This window comes from Scomber japonicus, chromosome 12 (assembly GCF_027409825.1).
Source record: "Scomber japonicus isolate fScoJap1 chromosome 12, fScoJap1.pri, whole genome shotgun sequence".
Taxonomy (NCBI): Eukaryota; Metazoa; Chordata; class Actinopteri; order Scombriformes; family Scombridae; genus Scomber; species Scomber japonicus.
In genome coordinates, this window is record NC_070589.1 from 22,784,717 (window position 1) to 22,798,529 (window position 13,813).

Sequence of the window (13,813 nt, forward strand, 5' to 3'; positions counted from 1 at the left end):
CTTTTGTTCTTGAACATTCATTAATAAACATCTGGTGGGCATTTTTATCAAAGACACATCCAAAAGCCTGAAGCGAATACATTTCCACCCCTGAGCATATCCACTACAATGCTTATAAAAAAGTCTCACCTCTCCAAACCTTTTCATGCTTTATTGTGCTCATCTTGCACAGACAGTCAGACTGTCAGTTTTTGTGGAGAGATTGCTTTGGACAATTTTACAGCCATGCCACATTCTTTCCATTCTTACTGTTTTCCAAGTAGGTTCAGTGGCTTTGAACATTTTTATTGTCTTTTTTTCATCTTTTCACCTCAGCTGGTCCTTTTCAGTGTTGACAATGTGTCTGGAATTACTGTTTGTCTGATATAAAGCGCCAGTCAAAACTTTGGAGACACACTTTCCCATTCCCTTTAATGAAAAAGTGTGTACTCTTCTTTTTGCTTGGAGACTGACTAACCAGTGATTGGACCTGACAGATATATGTGTATTTTATGAGGGGACATCACATGTTCCTTTATTATAATTTGTTCAGGAGTAGGACATTCAGAACAGAGTGGGCTTGTCAGGAAGAGGGCCTTAAAGAGACGGGAACTAAAATGGCCTGTTTCAGAAAAAGGCTAAACTGATGGGCTGTCAGTATAAGATAAATAAGTAGAGCCCCAGAATATAAATATGGACCTGGAATTGTACATGATGTGTCAGTTTTAACCTAAAATCACTTACTACACCTTGATTAAACACGTGATTTCATTTTCTGTTCATTTCTGTTTTGTAGCATTGACAAGCCCAAAGCCCTCTCCCTACTGCTGCACACAGCAGACATCAGCCACCCGGCCAAAAACTGGGACCTCCACCACCGCTGGACCACCTCTCTGCTAGAGGAGTTCTTCAGACAGGTAAGCAGCTGCACATTTCCTATATAAATACCACTCAGATGTCAACACCTTTATAATACTGTAATTTCAAGCAGAGCGGGTGAAAACAAGGTTGCTTGTGGCAGGAAGAGCACTTGTGAAACTAATAACAGTAATGACAGCTCCATTAAGCGAGTAAGCGAGCATGCAAATTGGACATCTGAGAGGAAGCTTCATTCACCTTTTAAATAACTATGGAGGTAAATTTAGTTACACTGAACAAAAACTGGAAATGTTGTTCAGTTGTTTAATTATTTTGACCAAATATATTAGATATCTTAATAATGATCATGTGTGTAATGTCAGAGATGTCCCCCATTTTTTCTGAGCTTTATAGCAAGTTTCAGCTCATTGTTTAGCTATCCAGCTGCAACTACGCTATTTTGGTTCACTCTCATCACTCTCACTGTGTTTTTGACTGCAGCAGGCAGCTGTTTTCAGAGAGAAAGCTCTGAAAACACACTATACTCTGGCTGCTCACCATTAAATGGCAAACAGGCAAACAAAGTGGACCATTTAGCAGCTAAAGAGCTGGAGGTTTCCCTCATGAAATGGTAGACACCAAAACACAAAGTGAATATTGGACTTACATTCATCAGGTGGACAGAAACCCAACGTCAAATTAATGATAACATTGCCCCATAACTGCTGGATTTGTAAATAAGCAACAGAGCGTGTTTCTGCAGCCCCAAAGTGGACAAAAAAAACACTTAAGAAAACACTGAAGTGCATAAAATATAAAGAAGTCCAGAATTTACACAAATCAGTTGTTTCAATTGTCTCAGTCTTGTTATTTGTACATTTTTTCGTGACGAATGCTGATATAGTATTGCCAAAAACTGAATAATTGATAATACCAGGATCATAAAACTGGAACATCTAAACAGAAAGCAGCCCTTATTATTGTTACTAGTTACAAATGTGCTGTTTTTCTGCCATGTCAACATATCTGCTGTGAAAAGGCCTGTTGGTCCAGCTGTGGAGGAACTGTGAAGTAGGATTTATATTTTCTTGTCTCAAAATAGTACACAGGCATGCTTTATGCTTTAAATATTTGTTCTTCAAATTCATTCCCATGTAAGTTTTCTTCACACAGTCACACCGAGCAGGAAGCAGAATAATATTAGTGAATGATGATTTTAATATGGTGCTTTGGCACAACTCAACCCCCCAAAGCAGTTAACATTACTGAAATATGAAGTTAGGGAGTTATATCAACTAATAATTATTTTTATAGTGATGCCATGATAAGTGTCACGGCAGATTAAAATGTAGAACATTAACAAACAATGGATTCGACTATAAATAATAAATTGCATATTTGCAAACGTCAACAAGGGGGGACAGTCATTTAACTGGTGCCACATTGCTTTCATCTCTTCCATTATTAATCCACATTGTTCTGATTATCAGCTCTATTGTTTTTATGGCTGCTTTCACAAGGCCTTTGTGTCCCAGGATATGAATTGCCGATAAATAGCTTCTCTACAAGAACATTGCCTCCCGACTCCATCTCATCTGTGATGAATCAGAGGAGAAAATGAAACACATTTGTGGCCCAAAAGCACTTGGGGCGAGGGCCAGACAAAACCAAATCCTGTTGATAGAAATACAACCATTTTGTGTGTGGTGGTGGGTGCTGTTTGTGTGCTTTAAGTGTGTGTCTATGACTGCCACTCAGTTGTGTGTGTGTGTAGGGTTAGGTACAGATTTCTAGAATTTGACTGAGGAAGCTGATGTGTTTTTTTTAGGGGGACAAAGAAGCAGAGCTCGGGCTGCCGTTTTCCCCACTCTGCGACAGAAAATCCACGTTGGTGGCACAGTCCCAGATCGGTGAGTAGCTACGCCTCATCACGTGCACCGTAATGGTGGATGTGTGGGTCTAAAAGCATTGTTGCAAAATGAGTTTACTTGTGAGGTTTTCTTTTGTGAAAGTATTTATAGTGCGCCCAAGTGTGTAGGTTTGGTTTTTGAAGTGTGTATGTGTGGGAACCGTAATAATGGTGGTAAAACAAAAAAACAAGAAGTGTTATGCAAATGTTTTGGATTTTTAAGGCACAAAACCATTATCACATTTAGTGCCTTAGATAGAAACCAGATACTCTCTACAAAAGCCTTTAACCTCATTTATGTATAAACCAAAATAAAAAAAACAAATGATTTAGTTAAAAGAGTTTCAGAAGAGGTGGCATGACTTTTTTCATCCCCAGTGGCAGTTTTCCTCTCAGTCTGAGTAGATTAAAGGACAAATAATCTCCTTGTTGTTCCTGCTGTCTCTCGACTGTTTGACAAAATGCCACAAAATACATAAAAGGGTGACTTTAGCCCTTTGTTGACACCCAGACTTCATTATACTTGTATCTGAGATTTGATGTTTAATTTTACAACATTCGGATTTACTTTCCAATCTTCACTTCATGAATTATAACATTGAAATGATTGTTCTGAGCAGTGACAGCTTAATCTAAATGCTATAAATTTGCCGATATCTTTGTCACCAGGGTTCATAGACTTCATTGTGGTGCCCACCTTCACTGTGCTGACAGACATGATGGAACGCATCGTCACGCCACTCATTGACGAGGCCTCCCATTCAGGTTTTGCAGGCTTTCGACGCTCAAGGTGAGCTTTAGTGTTTCCTCTTAATACTGAGACATAATTTAGAAATAAAAATGTTGGATTCTTATGCATGCTGGAAAAACCTTTAGCAGGGCTGAGTGGATGGAAGTGAATGACTGGATGTAAATCTAAGTGAAACCTAAGTGAAAGTGTAACCAGCCTGGTCAAATGAGGATAGAAAACAGCTGTTTTCTGCCCTTCACCTCTCAACCCAACATACAAACCATTTCATTCCTTTCTGAGTAATTGCACTCTAAATTACATGATTAAACCTCAGCCGCTCCTCTGCAATAACAGCATATCTAATGGAAGTATTGAAAACAGCAGATGAGTCTCCCATGAGTAATCCATTTCTATGCGTGGAAATGTCTCCACCTTTCATCAGGCAGAGCCACACACCTTGAAATTGACATTTTAGAGATGCTACTCAAGTTTGCCTCGCCATCCCTGATCAAGAACGGGCCTCAGTGCTGGATTGGCATACACAATAGCCTCTTGAGATTTATGAGGAAGTGATTTTGTCTCCACTGGCTTAATTAATTAGCGCAATACTTTTCTTCCAACCATATAGTAAATTAGGTATGTGTAGTCCTCAGAAATGGGAAACTACGTTCCACTTGCTCTCACGTTATTAATATTTAAATTATCCAGGGAAAAATCATCATTTAAAAAGTTAGAGTTTGGTATTTCTTTAAACTTTGTGTTTTAGCTTGTTAGAAAATAAAGCTCGGGGAGTCTGGCTCTGCATCTTCTGTTGCACCTGCACATCAATATCAGCCTCCCCATTCTCCCCAACAGCAGTCATTAGCATCGCTCAGTGGGCCTTCAGTCGAAGCTAACCGAGTGGAAATCTCAGATAGTGTCGCCACTTGTGCTTTCTCCTTGTCTCTGTGCACACCTGGGTGCTTATTGGTTTTTTTCGGACTGAATCCTTGGCAGCGTTTATGGCCCCTTTAAATCATCGGTAACTACGTCCGCTCTCTATTTTTGCCTCTGCTTATTTTGCTTTCTTCCAGTCAGTCAGTCAATCCACCACTTTGGTCCAAATTAAATGATTTCAACAGCTACTTGATGGATTGCTTGATTTTTAAATTTTTTTTTTGCACAAATATTAAGTTTCCACAGGATGAATTACTTTTGCAGACATTCCTGGTATTTCTTGACCTTAATTATTAACATTTACCCAAAGCACCTTTACAGCTTGACAGAAATGCTTTAGTCTTATTAAACTCTTAATGTATTTCTTCTCTCTCATTTTTGTCCTACCCAGCCTGAACAGTATTAGCTCAGATGAAGCCAAGAGGCACAGTGTGAAGAGCATGGGCTCCGACAGCAGCTCGTCAGGCCCGAGCTCTCTGCTGATGGTCGACATGAAGAACTTTAAGGCATTGTGGAATGAGGAAGTCTATCAGAACAGAGAGAGGTGGAAAGCTCAAGCTGATAAAGGTATGGTGCATCCCTACAACACTTAAATTGGCTAAAGTGCTGGTGATTTAGCGACATAAGGGAACATCAAAGCTCTGATCTGTCTGAGCAGAACATTAGATTCACCAGAATATAGAAAATTGGCTTATGAAGCTGAAAATGCTCTTAGCTTAGTCAGAGAGGGATTTCCACTGAGATTTGTCAAGTGTTGGATTTTGTGCGATACACAGTGAAAATGTCTCTGTTGATTCATAATGAAAAATCAACCAGAGCTGATCAGAGTGTTGACATGTATCAGTTCTACTGCAAATACGCGTTAAGTTAAATTAGCAGCATTTCTAAAAGGGGTTTATAAGATGTGAATAATGATTTTAATTGTTAATACCTAATCAGTCATAAGCCATTAATTCCCCATGGTTGGTATCTGTCCTGCTGTTTGATCCTCAGTTCATCAAGATTTCCATTTATAACAATCTATTAATATTTACAACTGGGGTCCTTGGAAAGCTCTTGTACGTAGCATTTGTGAATGAATTACTGGATATTTATTACTGCAAACGTATTACATGATATTATATCATTCTAATATTACTTATTACAAAGTCAGAAATAATTGTAAACATTTATTAACATTTATTTGCACATTGCATATCTGCATTTGTGGTATAGGTACATTTTGCTTTAGGCACACTTAAATATTTATCTAGATTTTTTTTGTCCTGTACATTTGCTTTTTACTAATCTTTTTCCAAATATTTCACTACACATTAGTTGTGTACATGACGAATAAATAAATGAATCATTTAATCAATTCATTCAGCTATATATAACAATGCTGTAAGGGATTTTATCACAACCTGGCAGCCCAAAAGTTCTTATTAATGGTTTCTAAATAATCTTATCTATAAATCATTAGTGAATTATTTTTAAGCATCGATAAAGTCATAAGTTACAACTTTTAAAGATTTTTGTTTATAAAGATTTAACACCCCTGGAGAGAAGAACTAACAGCAAAGCATTAAAGCTCTCTGATCCACCTTTACTGACTCAAAGTAAGAAGTAAGTCATTATGAATTAATCCACATGAGCTCACACTGTCGCATATGCTAACCTGCCTGTGCGCTCCATGTGACCTCAGAGGCGGAGGAGAGAGCTAAAAGGGAAGCGGAGGAGCAAGCGCAGCAGGAGGAGGCCATGGAGCCCCAAGAGGTCCACTCAGAATCAGAGCAACCTGAACCAAACGAGGACAAATTGCAGGGTGAGGAGGCAGAGTCAGTGGAGGTCAGCAGACCACCAGATGGTAACACAGGGGCAACAGAGCAGGGAGCGCAGAAGAATCCACCGCTGCAGAACGGTACATCTCCTTTAACTGTGCAACCCCGTAGCATGACCTGTTTTTGAAAGCTATGACATCAGGCAGTTTCTTTAAATGTGCTACGTCAAAAGTAAACCTCGGTGAATGTTTAGACAGTTTTCTGTAATGGTGTCTCAACCCTGTTTCATGCTATCATCAGTGAAAGCATTTAGGTCTGTATAATCTGTGAATCTCTCGTCTCCATTGAATAGTAGTAATAGTACAGTTGTTTCAACAATAAACATTACTTTCTATCCATATGTTCTTTGGAGCCGAGCAGGGATCAGAATGCCCTCACTGGATGGTCCAAGTTACGACTAACAATTACTTCCAATATCAACTAATCTGCTGATTATATTGTCAATTTATATATTAGTTGTTTGGCCTATAAAATTTCAGAATATTGGGAAAAAGTCCTTTTCCTAAAATTTCCTAAAGTCTAAGATCCAATTTCAAATGTTGTGTTTGGTCCTGGCCAACAGTCCACAACCCAAAGATATTCCGTTGTCACTGTCATAAGACTAAAGAAACCAGAAAATATTCACTTTTAAGAAGCAGAAACCAGAAAAACGTTTTTTAATTACTAAAAGCAATTATCTAAATAGTTGCTGATCAATTTTCTGTTTATCAACTTAACCATTAAATCGACTAATAGCTGCAGCTCTAGTCAGAGTAGCATAAAGTGTGTCTATGACATGCAAAAATCTAAACAACCATCACTGCAACTGTAGAGCTAAAATATCACATTGAGAAATCATTCAAATGAATAAGAAACATGTTAATTCCATAAAAGGCTGCGTGACTTCCGACAGTCTTAAAGCAGAGAGGATGCTTTGGAGATTTCACATTATTAACAGGATTATCACGAGTCTGACAAATAATACAACTGTTCTGACTTTTCAGGAGAGTTGTCTGAAGGGGCTGAATCTCCAGAAGGTACAGGAAACAAAAACGCAGGAGTTGATGGTGAGTTTGCTCTGTACAGCCCACCACGACTGACAGAAAATTAAACATGACCTCATGAAATTAAGTTTAAACTAGTATTTCGATTTATTCTCCCTTCATCTTCTCTTTATCTTCTTTTGCCAATGAAGCAACAGCATGTGCAAAGAAATGCTACCCTGCCTCAGGAGGGATATACTGCATGTTTACTACTTTATAGCTGTTGCAATAAATGTAAATGTTGATGAAAAGATATTTTTTCCTGCAATTAAACTATTTATTTAAACTATTACTATTGAATAAGCTGAATAAATATGAATAAATGGGAAACATGGGACCAGAATATTTTCCGCTTGATTATGAGAATAAGCAGAAATTGTAATACATGAGAAATACCAAAGGGACTTCCATGTTATTCCTCCATGTTATCAGTTTGTTTATGTTTACATATTTCTCTTTCATTTTCTTTTTAGCAGAGGTAGAGATGGAATAATGTGGAGTATCACAGCCACGCTGTTTGCATCTTTGCTGCTGTGGATCTGAACCTGCTTTTCCCCACACTGTGGGACTCAGACTCAACAGGCAGGGAAAGGCAATTAGTTGGACTGTGTCGCCCTCTACAGGACATCAAGAAACTGACACCTTCACTTCCTTTTTTTTGTCTCACTGTTTTAACTTTGCTTTTTACTTTCACCATGTTTATACTTCTAGGCTCTTGTGTGCAGAGCTTGTGGCTCTGTCTTTCTCTACCCACGTGCATTAATCCTCCATTCCTGCTCACTGATAAAGATGACAGAAGAAAATTTAATGACCTTAAGACAATGGCGAGGACAGCGGGGATAAGGAGGAGCCTTGAAAAACTGCTTTTGTGTGTTTCTTTTACTTCGCCACAGACATGTCGCCATTGTAAAAGTCCCACCACTTCATTGTTGTCTGTCAACAATTTATAATCTGGTAAAAGAGACACAAGGTTATTTTGGTTGTTGCAGAGTAACAAAAGTAGAGATTTGTGGGAAATGCAGATTAGATGCACAGTAAAAGGGACTATTACCACTGCTACATACAGAAGTATGTATAGTATACAAGTATGTGTACAGTACATGGTGGTAACTTCACATACACTGCAGCGCTACCATTTTACTAGCAAGCACTCCTTAAATAAATTCACTCTATGTAGAAAAGTCTTCACAGATCAGATCATGCTTCAGCTTCAGGAGCTCCTGTTGGGAGTCTCTTATGTTTGCTGCCACAGCTTGTGGTTTACTTTCTTAGTGCTTTCATCAGACATTGTGTCCTTGTAGCCTGGTTTATATTGTTTGTTTGTTTGTCCTCTTTACTGTACATATTGAAAGTTGCTATATGTATGGATCTGAGGAGGAATAGAAATCCTATGATTCCGCAATCCACCGACAGATAGTTTTGGATATAATGTGAAAATGTCCAAAAATTAGAACGCAATTTTTTTGCATTTCAAAACATATCACATACGCAAATGCATTCAAGTTTTTGTAATATATACAAATCTTTTTGTTTACCGTTTTTTGTAACATACATTTGTTATGCAATGTCCAACATTAAGTGTGTCTCATATTCTCACAATGTGCGTCACTCTGAAGTTGTCATCAAAAAGTCTTTGTTGAGCGTTTCTTCGTCAGACTTCTTCTCGATGCCTTCTTACGTGTATTTAAGCTGTAGCACAAAGTCAATATTGTTGCTGAATTTAGAGAAAAAATCTTATATATGTGTAGTATTTTACTTTGCAGAGCAGTTTCGTTACAGCAGCTTCATCTTCTCGGTTGTTGGTGTAATGTTTAATCAATGTGTTTACAGTGTGCTCGTACACCTATTAGCCAGCTGAATCCATCATGCTTCTGTGATGGTCGTGCATCCCAGGCTATGAGTCCAAACTGTATCTGCTTCTTGGTTGTTTGCCAGGTTTTTAAGGCTTGTAACACCCTTTTAATGTTGCATATATAAAGATGCAGATATTGCTTACTGTGCATATGTAACATATTGAACCTCTGCAACGCTGGTTCAGCTTTTACTATATATGTGTAACTGGAAAAAACTAAAGAAGCATTTTAGCAGTATTTGCATAATGATTGATATGTTTTCCCTAAATTTGTGCACTTTTTTTCCATTAGGGTTATAAATTCTTTTGGTATGATAATCCTAAAATTCATAGTGACAAGATGTTCTTGGCATAATCTATGGTTATTTTACAGTATACTAAACATGTGTATACTGCTACCTACATTAATATGTATAAAATATATTGGGTTTAAAGGGGATAAATGATTTAACCTCTAAAAATGTATATAAATAGGAATTATGGGACCTTGTGAATTTATTTTGCCTTTTTATTTTAATAAACACCCCCCATTTTTTATATTATAAAAGAAACATTAGTATCGCACTGGGATATAGCAGTTTATCACGCAATGTAACCATGCTACTTTCTACCTAAAAAAATTAAAATTATTTAAAAAAATACAGTCAGTTGTTAGCAAGCCAGCTGGCTGAACGTGTGCCTCTATATGTACTTACCATGTCACATTTTTCACCTGTAGGAAAAAAGAGTTTTGTGATGTCATTTGAATCTGTGCTGATCCAAGCACAGTCAAAGAAACCAGTAAATATCTTCCTACAATATTACACACTAAAGAGTCTTGACTAAAGACTTCTATTTTAGACACTGTTGGAAACCTACTGCCTGTTGGTAAAGTCAGCAGTTCGATGTTGCAGAAGTATAGTATTTATAATGGTATATTTTGCTCTTTTTCATTTAGAAAATGTATTTTCTAGCTGTTTTCGTGCTGTATAGTGTATGTTTTTTGTTTTATTGTTCGATCCTTATTTTGACTTTGTCAAATGCCATTTGTCAAAAAAAATGTCTTCAACATGTAACGATTTTCTTTTTTCTTTTCTTTTTGTTATTTTATCTCCTCTCTCTGGTTTTATTTGTGTGTCTGTTCGATATGTTGTTTTTTCCCCCCACCAGCTTTGAAGTCAAAAATATTCAAGTGGCTCAAAACTCTGAATTTACAGAGTTCACATCTTAGCAAATTAGATTTATAAGAAGAACAAACACAAAACTTATTGTATCCTCAAAATAACCTGCCTGATGCTTGGTAAAGCAGAATATATTTTCTGTACCAAGGGACCAACACATGTACAGTCTTGTAGTTTGCTCTATCTTTTCACTTGCTACTGTGATAGCCTACTGTATGAATATTCAACAGGAATTTATACCAACCATAATCAGAAACATAGCTGTATTTATGACATGTAAAGACTTCTAAACATGGTGTTTTGTAATGTTACTACGGATCAGATTATTTGTTGTTTGTTCAATGCTTTGTTTCCTTGTTTAGTCTGAATCACTCTATATGACTGAGGTTAGATGGGTGTAAAGCGTGTGTGTGTGTGTGTATGTCTGTGTGTGTCTGAAACGCCAGAAAATTCATTCAAACTTTCAATTCAAATTCATGCATTTCTGATCTCCTCACTGTGACCTGCTCTACTGATAAGAGTGTTGAGATGTTGCGATGAGTGCGTGAGATAATTGGGTGGGTGGGTGTGTGTATGTAAGTGTGTGAGAGAGACAGAGAGAGTGTGTGAGGCAGATGGAGAGAGAGAGAACGATAATCTAAAAAAGTGATGCAGTGGACCCTATAAAGCTGGGAAAACAATTCTAACCAACACATAATCAAAGAATACATTTCAGATAAGCACTTTTTTCCACGTTAAATATGTAATCTTCATATAGTTTATATTTCCCATCTGGCAGATACTATTGAATATGTTTACACATATAAAACAAATGTAAATGTATTATGAAGACCAAATCACACACACTCATGCTTGCCTAAAACCTGGGTGAATCATTTAAGAAAAAGACGTAACAGTCCACTACATCCCTGAATAGAAAGACTAAGAGTGTGTATGGGTGTGTGCGTATGCATGAATGTGCATGCATGTGTGTGTCACTGTCCCATGCCGGCCAGGCGGCCATGTGCCACCATGCTATGTGACTGCACAGCCGTATCAATAAATCTGGACTCAAAGGGCTCAGATCATGTGTGCCTGTCTTTATTTCTCCAGCACACACGACTGTAAAAACTATAAATTGCTGTCACGTGGATGAGGATTATTAAAGATTATGGGTTTTTTTTACTTAAAAGTCAACAAATCACACAAAAAGACCAAAACCAACAATGCTTGTCTGTCTCAATACTCCTTGACTTCCCACAGCCTGTCTGGGGCTTCAGCATTCCCATTTGTTTCTAGCAAAGAAACAGAAATCTTTAAGAAACAGTCATGAACGTAAATGCATAATGTATTTAAAGACCAAACAGTTTCCAAAAATAGCAGGCTCTTGTAATTTTTACTAAAAATGGAGCACTGTGTTATTTTCAGCAGACCACTGAAGTCCTTCTTGTATCAGCCGATTGGCCTCAGCTGTTTTCAATGTTCTTCGCAATCACTGAATCATCTACAGTCATGTGGCTGGTAACACCCAATCATATTCACACAGGTGTGGATATGGTCCCCCCTCCACCACTCTAACTTGGCGTTTCATATTGTTAATGGTATGTTTATTAGCTCTCTAAGCAGATTCCTCACTTTCTTTGAGATCTCCCTTGAACAGCAAAAATTGAATACACATTTGGAGAGTACTTTTGCCAGCAGGCTCTGTATGTGGGATTGACTCAATTGACTACAATGCCCATGTTAATGGTAATAATGGACTATGGGCCACTGTGGCACATGAGAATGAGCTATAGGCTTTGGCTGCACTGACAGAAAAAATAAATTCAATACTTGTCCCAACAATTTCAGAGGTAAAATTCAAGTTACAAGCCACAGGCAAGGGTTTTTCCTCAAGTCAAATTAGCAATACCACAGTGTAGAAATAGTATTTTACAAGTCGTGCATTTAACCTAGTATCATGAAATTACACTTAAAGTACCCACTATGCAATATCAGACTAAATATACTGTGCTAGAGTGAGAGGGAGAGCAATTACACAAGTTACATAACCACTATGATGAGCAATATTTCACCATGATAAGCAAAGATAACCAAGCTTGGAAGAAATTAATTTAGTTACAGGGCCATGAACACACAGCAAAGAGCTCAAAACTACTGAAGGCCTCTACAAAGCGCATAGACAACTTTTCAGGGATACAATCCTACCTGTGACAACAACCTTCAAAGACAAGCATGGACACACTGACACTCGTTATCATCTATCAATATGGCCAATGCACGGACCAGCACCCCAAAGGCAAGATAATAAAATATGCTTTCACTTACTACAGAGAAAGGAGGCACGGTGGTTCCTCCTCTGGATAAACTTCCCGATGACTCGGGAGATGAAGTCACGTGGTATTGCAAATAAAGGTTTGTATCCTCTTCAAGCACCTTGAACACCTGTATGCACTGTCAATCCGGGCAGCGAAGTTTACTTCTCCAGGTAACATTAAGCACAATTTCACAGCGTTGTCCAGATGACTCCCAAAAACTACTTGGCTAAAAAAGTTTCTTCTTACTGACTGCAAATTTCAAACTGGCGCTGGAGCTCCTCTACCTGGTTTAGCCAATCAACTGTGACAAATCAAATGACGTTTTAGTGGGCGGGCTGTCTGCTCCACCTGTCATCAATTAGTTTTTTGGTGTTTTTGGATTATTTTTTTCTTTCTTATTTATACTTTCCTCTTTTATTATTTTATTTATGAACTGGAATGTCCGGTTGTTTGTATATTCCTTGTTTATTGTATTATATATTATGTCCAAAAAAATTATTTAGAAAAAAAAACAAAAAAAACTATCACTTTGGAGTAATCTACAATGAGTGAAGTAACACTCAGAGCATGCCTATTTATATTTTCCCATGTACAATACACATTGCATTGTGAGAGAGGGGATAGCCCATTGACTGTATATAAATGTGGAGATGTGTCTTCACCTCCTACAGCTATGCAAAATTCTCCTTTTCCGGGAGCTGCCATCTTGCTTGCATGACTCGATTGGATCCCTAGTATAGTCAGGCAGAGGAAAGACTGCACACAGACGCATGGTAATCCAGGTGATTTTAACTATTTCCCCCATTAGACTTTTCAATGACTGTATGTGTGTAGAGTGAGCGTGATTGACATATCCTTGACTCTCCTGTAGCTATGTTGCAAAAATTACATTTTTATCATTCTTACCATTACATGGAGTCTGTTGACCTCACGTATTCCCCAGCATATGTCCACCCAACTTCAACCTGAGCAGAAGTCCAATCAACAAAAATAAGTGGGAACACATGTGCGTGGAACACAAATTGACCTTCCTTACATAAAAAGTCTGGTCTTTAAAGTCCCCCTCCTCATAAAAAAAATGTATTTCTTCATTTGGATCTTTCAGCTTCACTGAACAAATCGTGCATGTGCAGAATTTGACACTAGAGGATTGTTTTCATATTCATTAGCTCGCATGGGAAGGTTTCTCTGCACTCACCTTAAATCTGAGTTTAAAGCATACTTACAAGCAGTATTTGTGATATCACAAA

General features: G+C 37.8%; 1 protein-coding gene across 1 annotated transcript in view; it reads left to right on the forward strand.

The window, feature by feature from the left end:
• Positions 1-7,322, forward strand: part of pde1cb (phosphodiesterase 1C, calmodulin-dependent b) — a 98,077-nt gene extending 90,755 nt beyond the window's left edge. Inside the window, exons 13-18 of the mRNA XM_053330751.1 lie at positions 776-896; positions 2,666-2,747; positions 3,416-3,536; positions 4,804-4,979; positions 6,097-6,312; positions 7,216-7,322. Coding sequence (XP_053186726.1) covers positions 776-896; positions 2,666-2,747; positions 3,416-3,536; positions 4,804-4,979; positions 6,097-6,312; positions 7,216-7,322 — 823 coding nt within the window. The remainder of the gene's footprint in view (positions 1-775; positions 897-2,665; positions 2,748-3,415; positions 3,537-4,803; positions 4,980-6,096; positions 6,313-7,215) is intronic.
• The last annotated feature ends 6,491 nt before the right edge of the window (positions 7,323-13,813 follow it).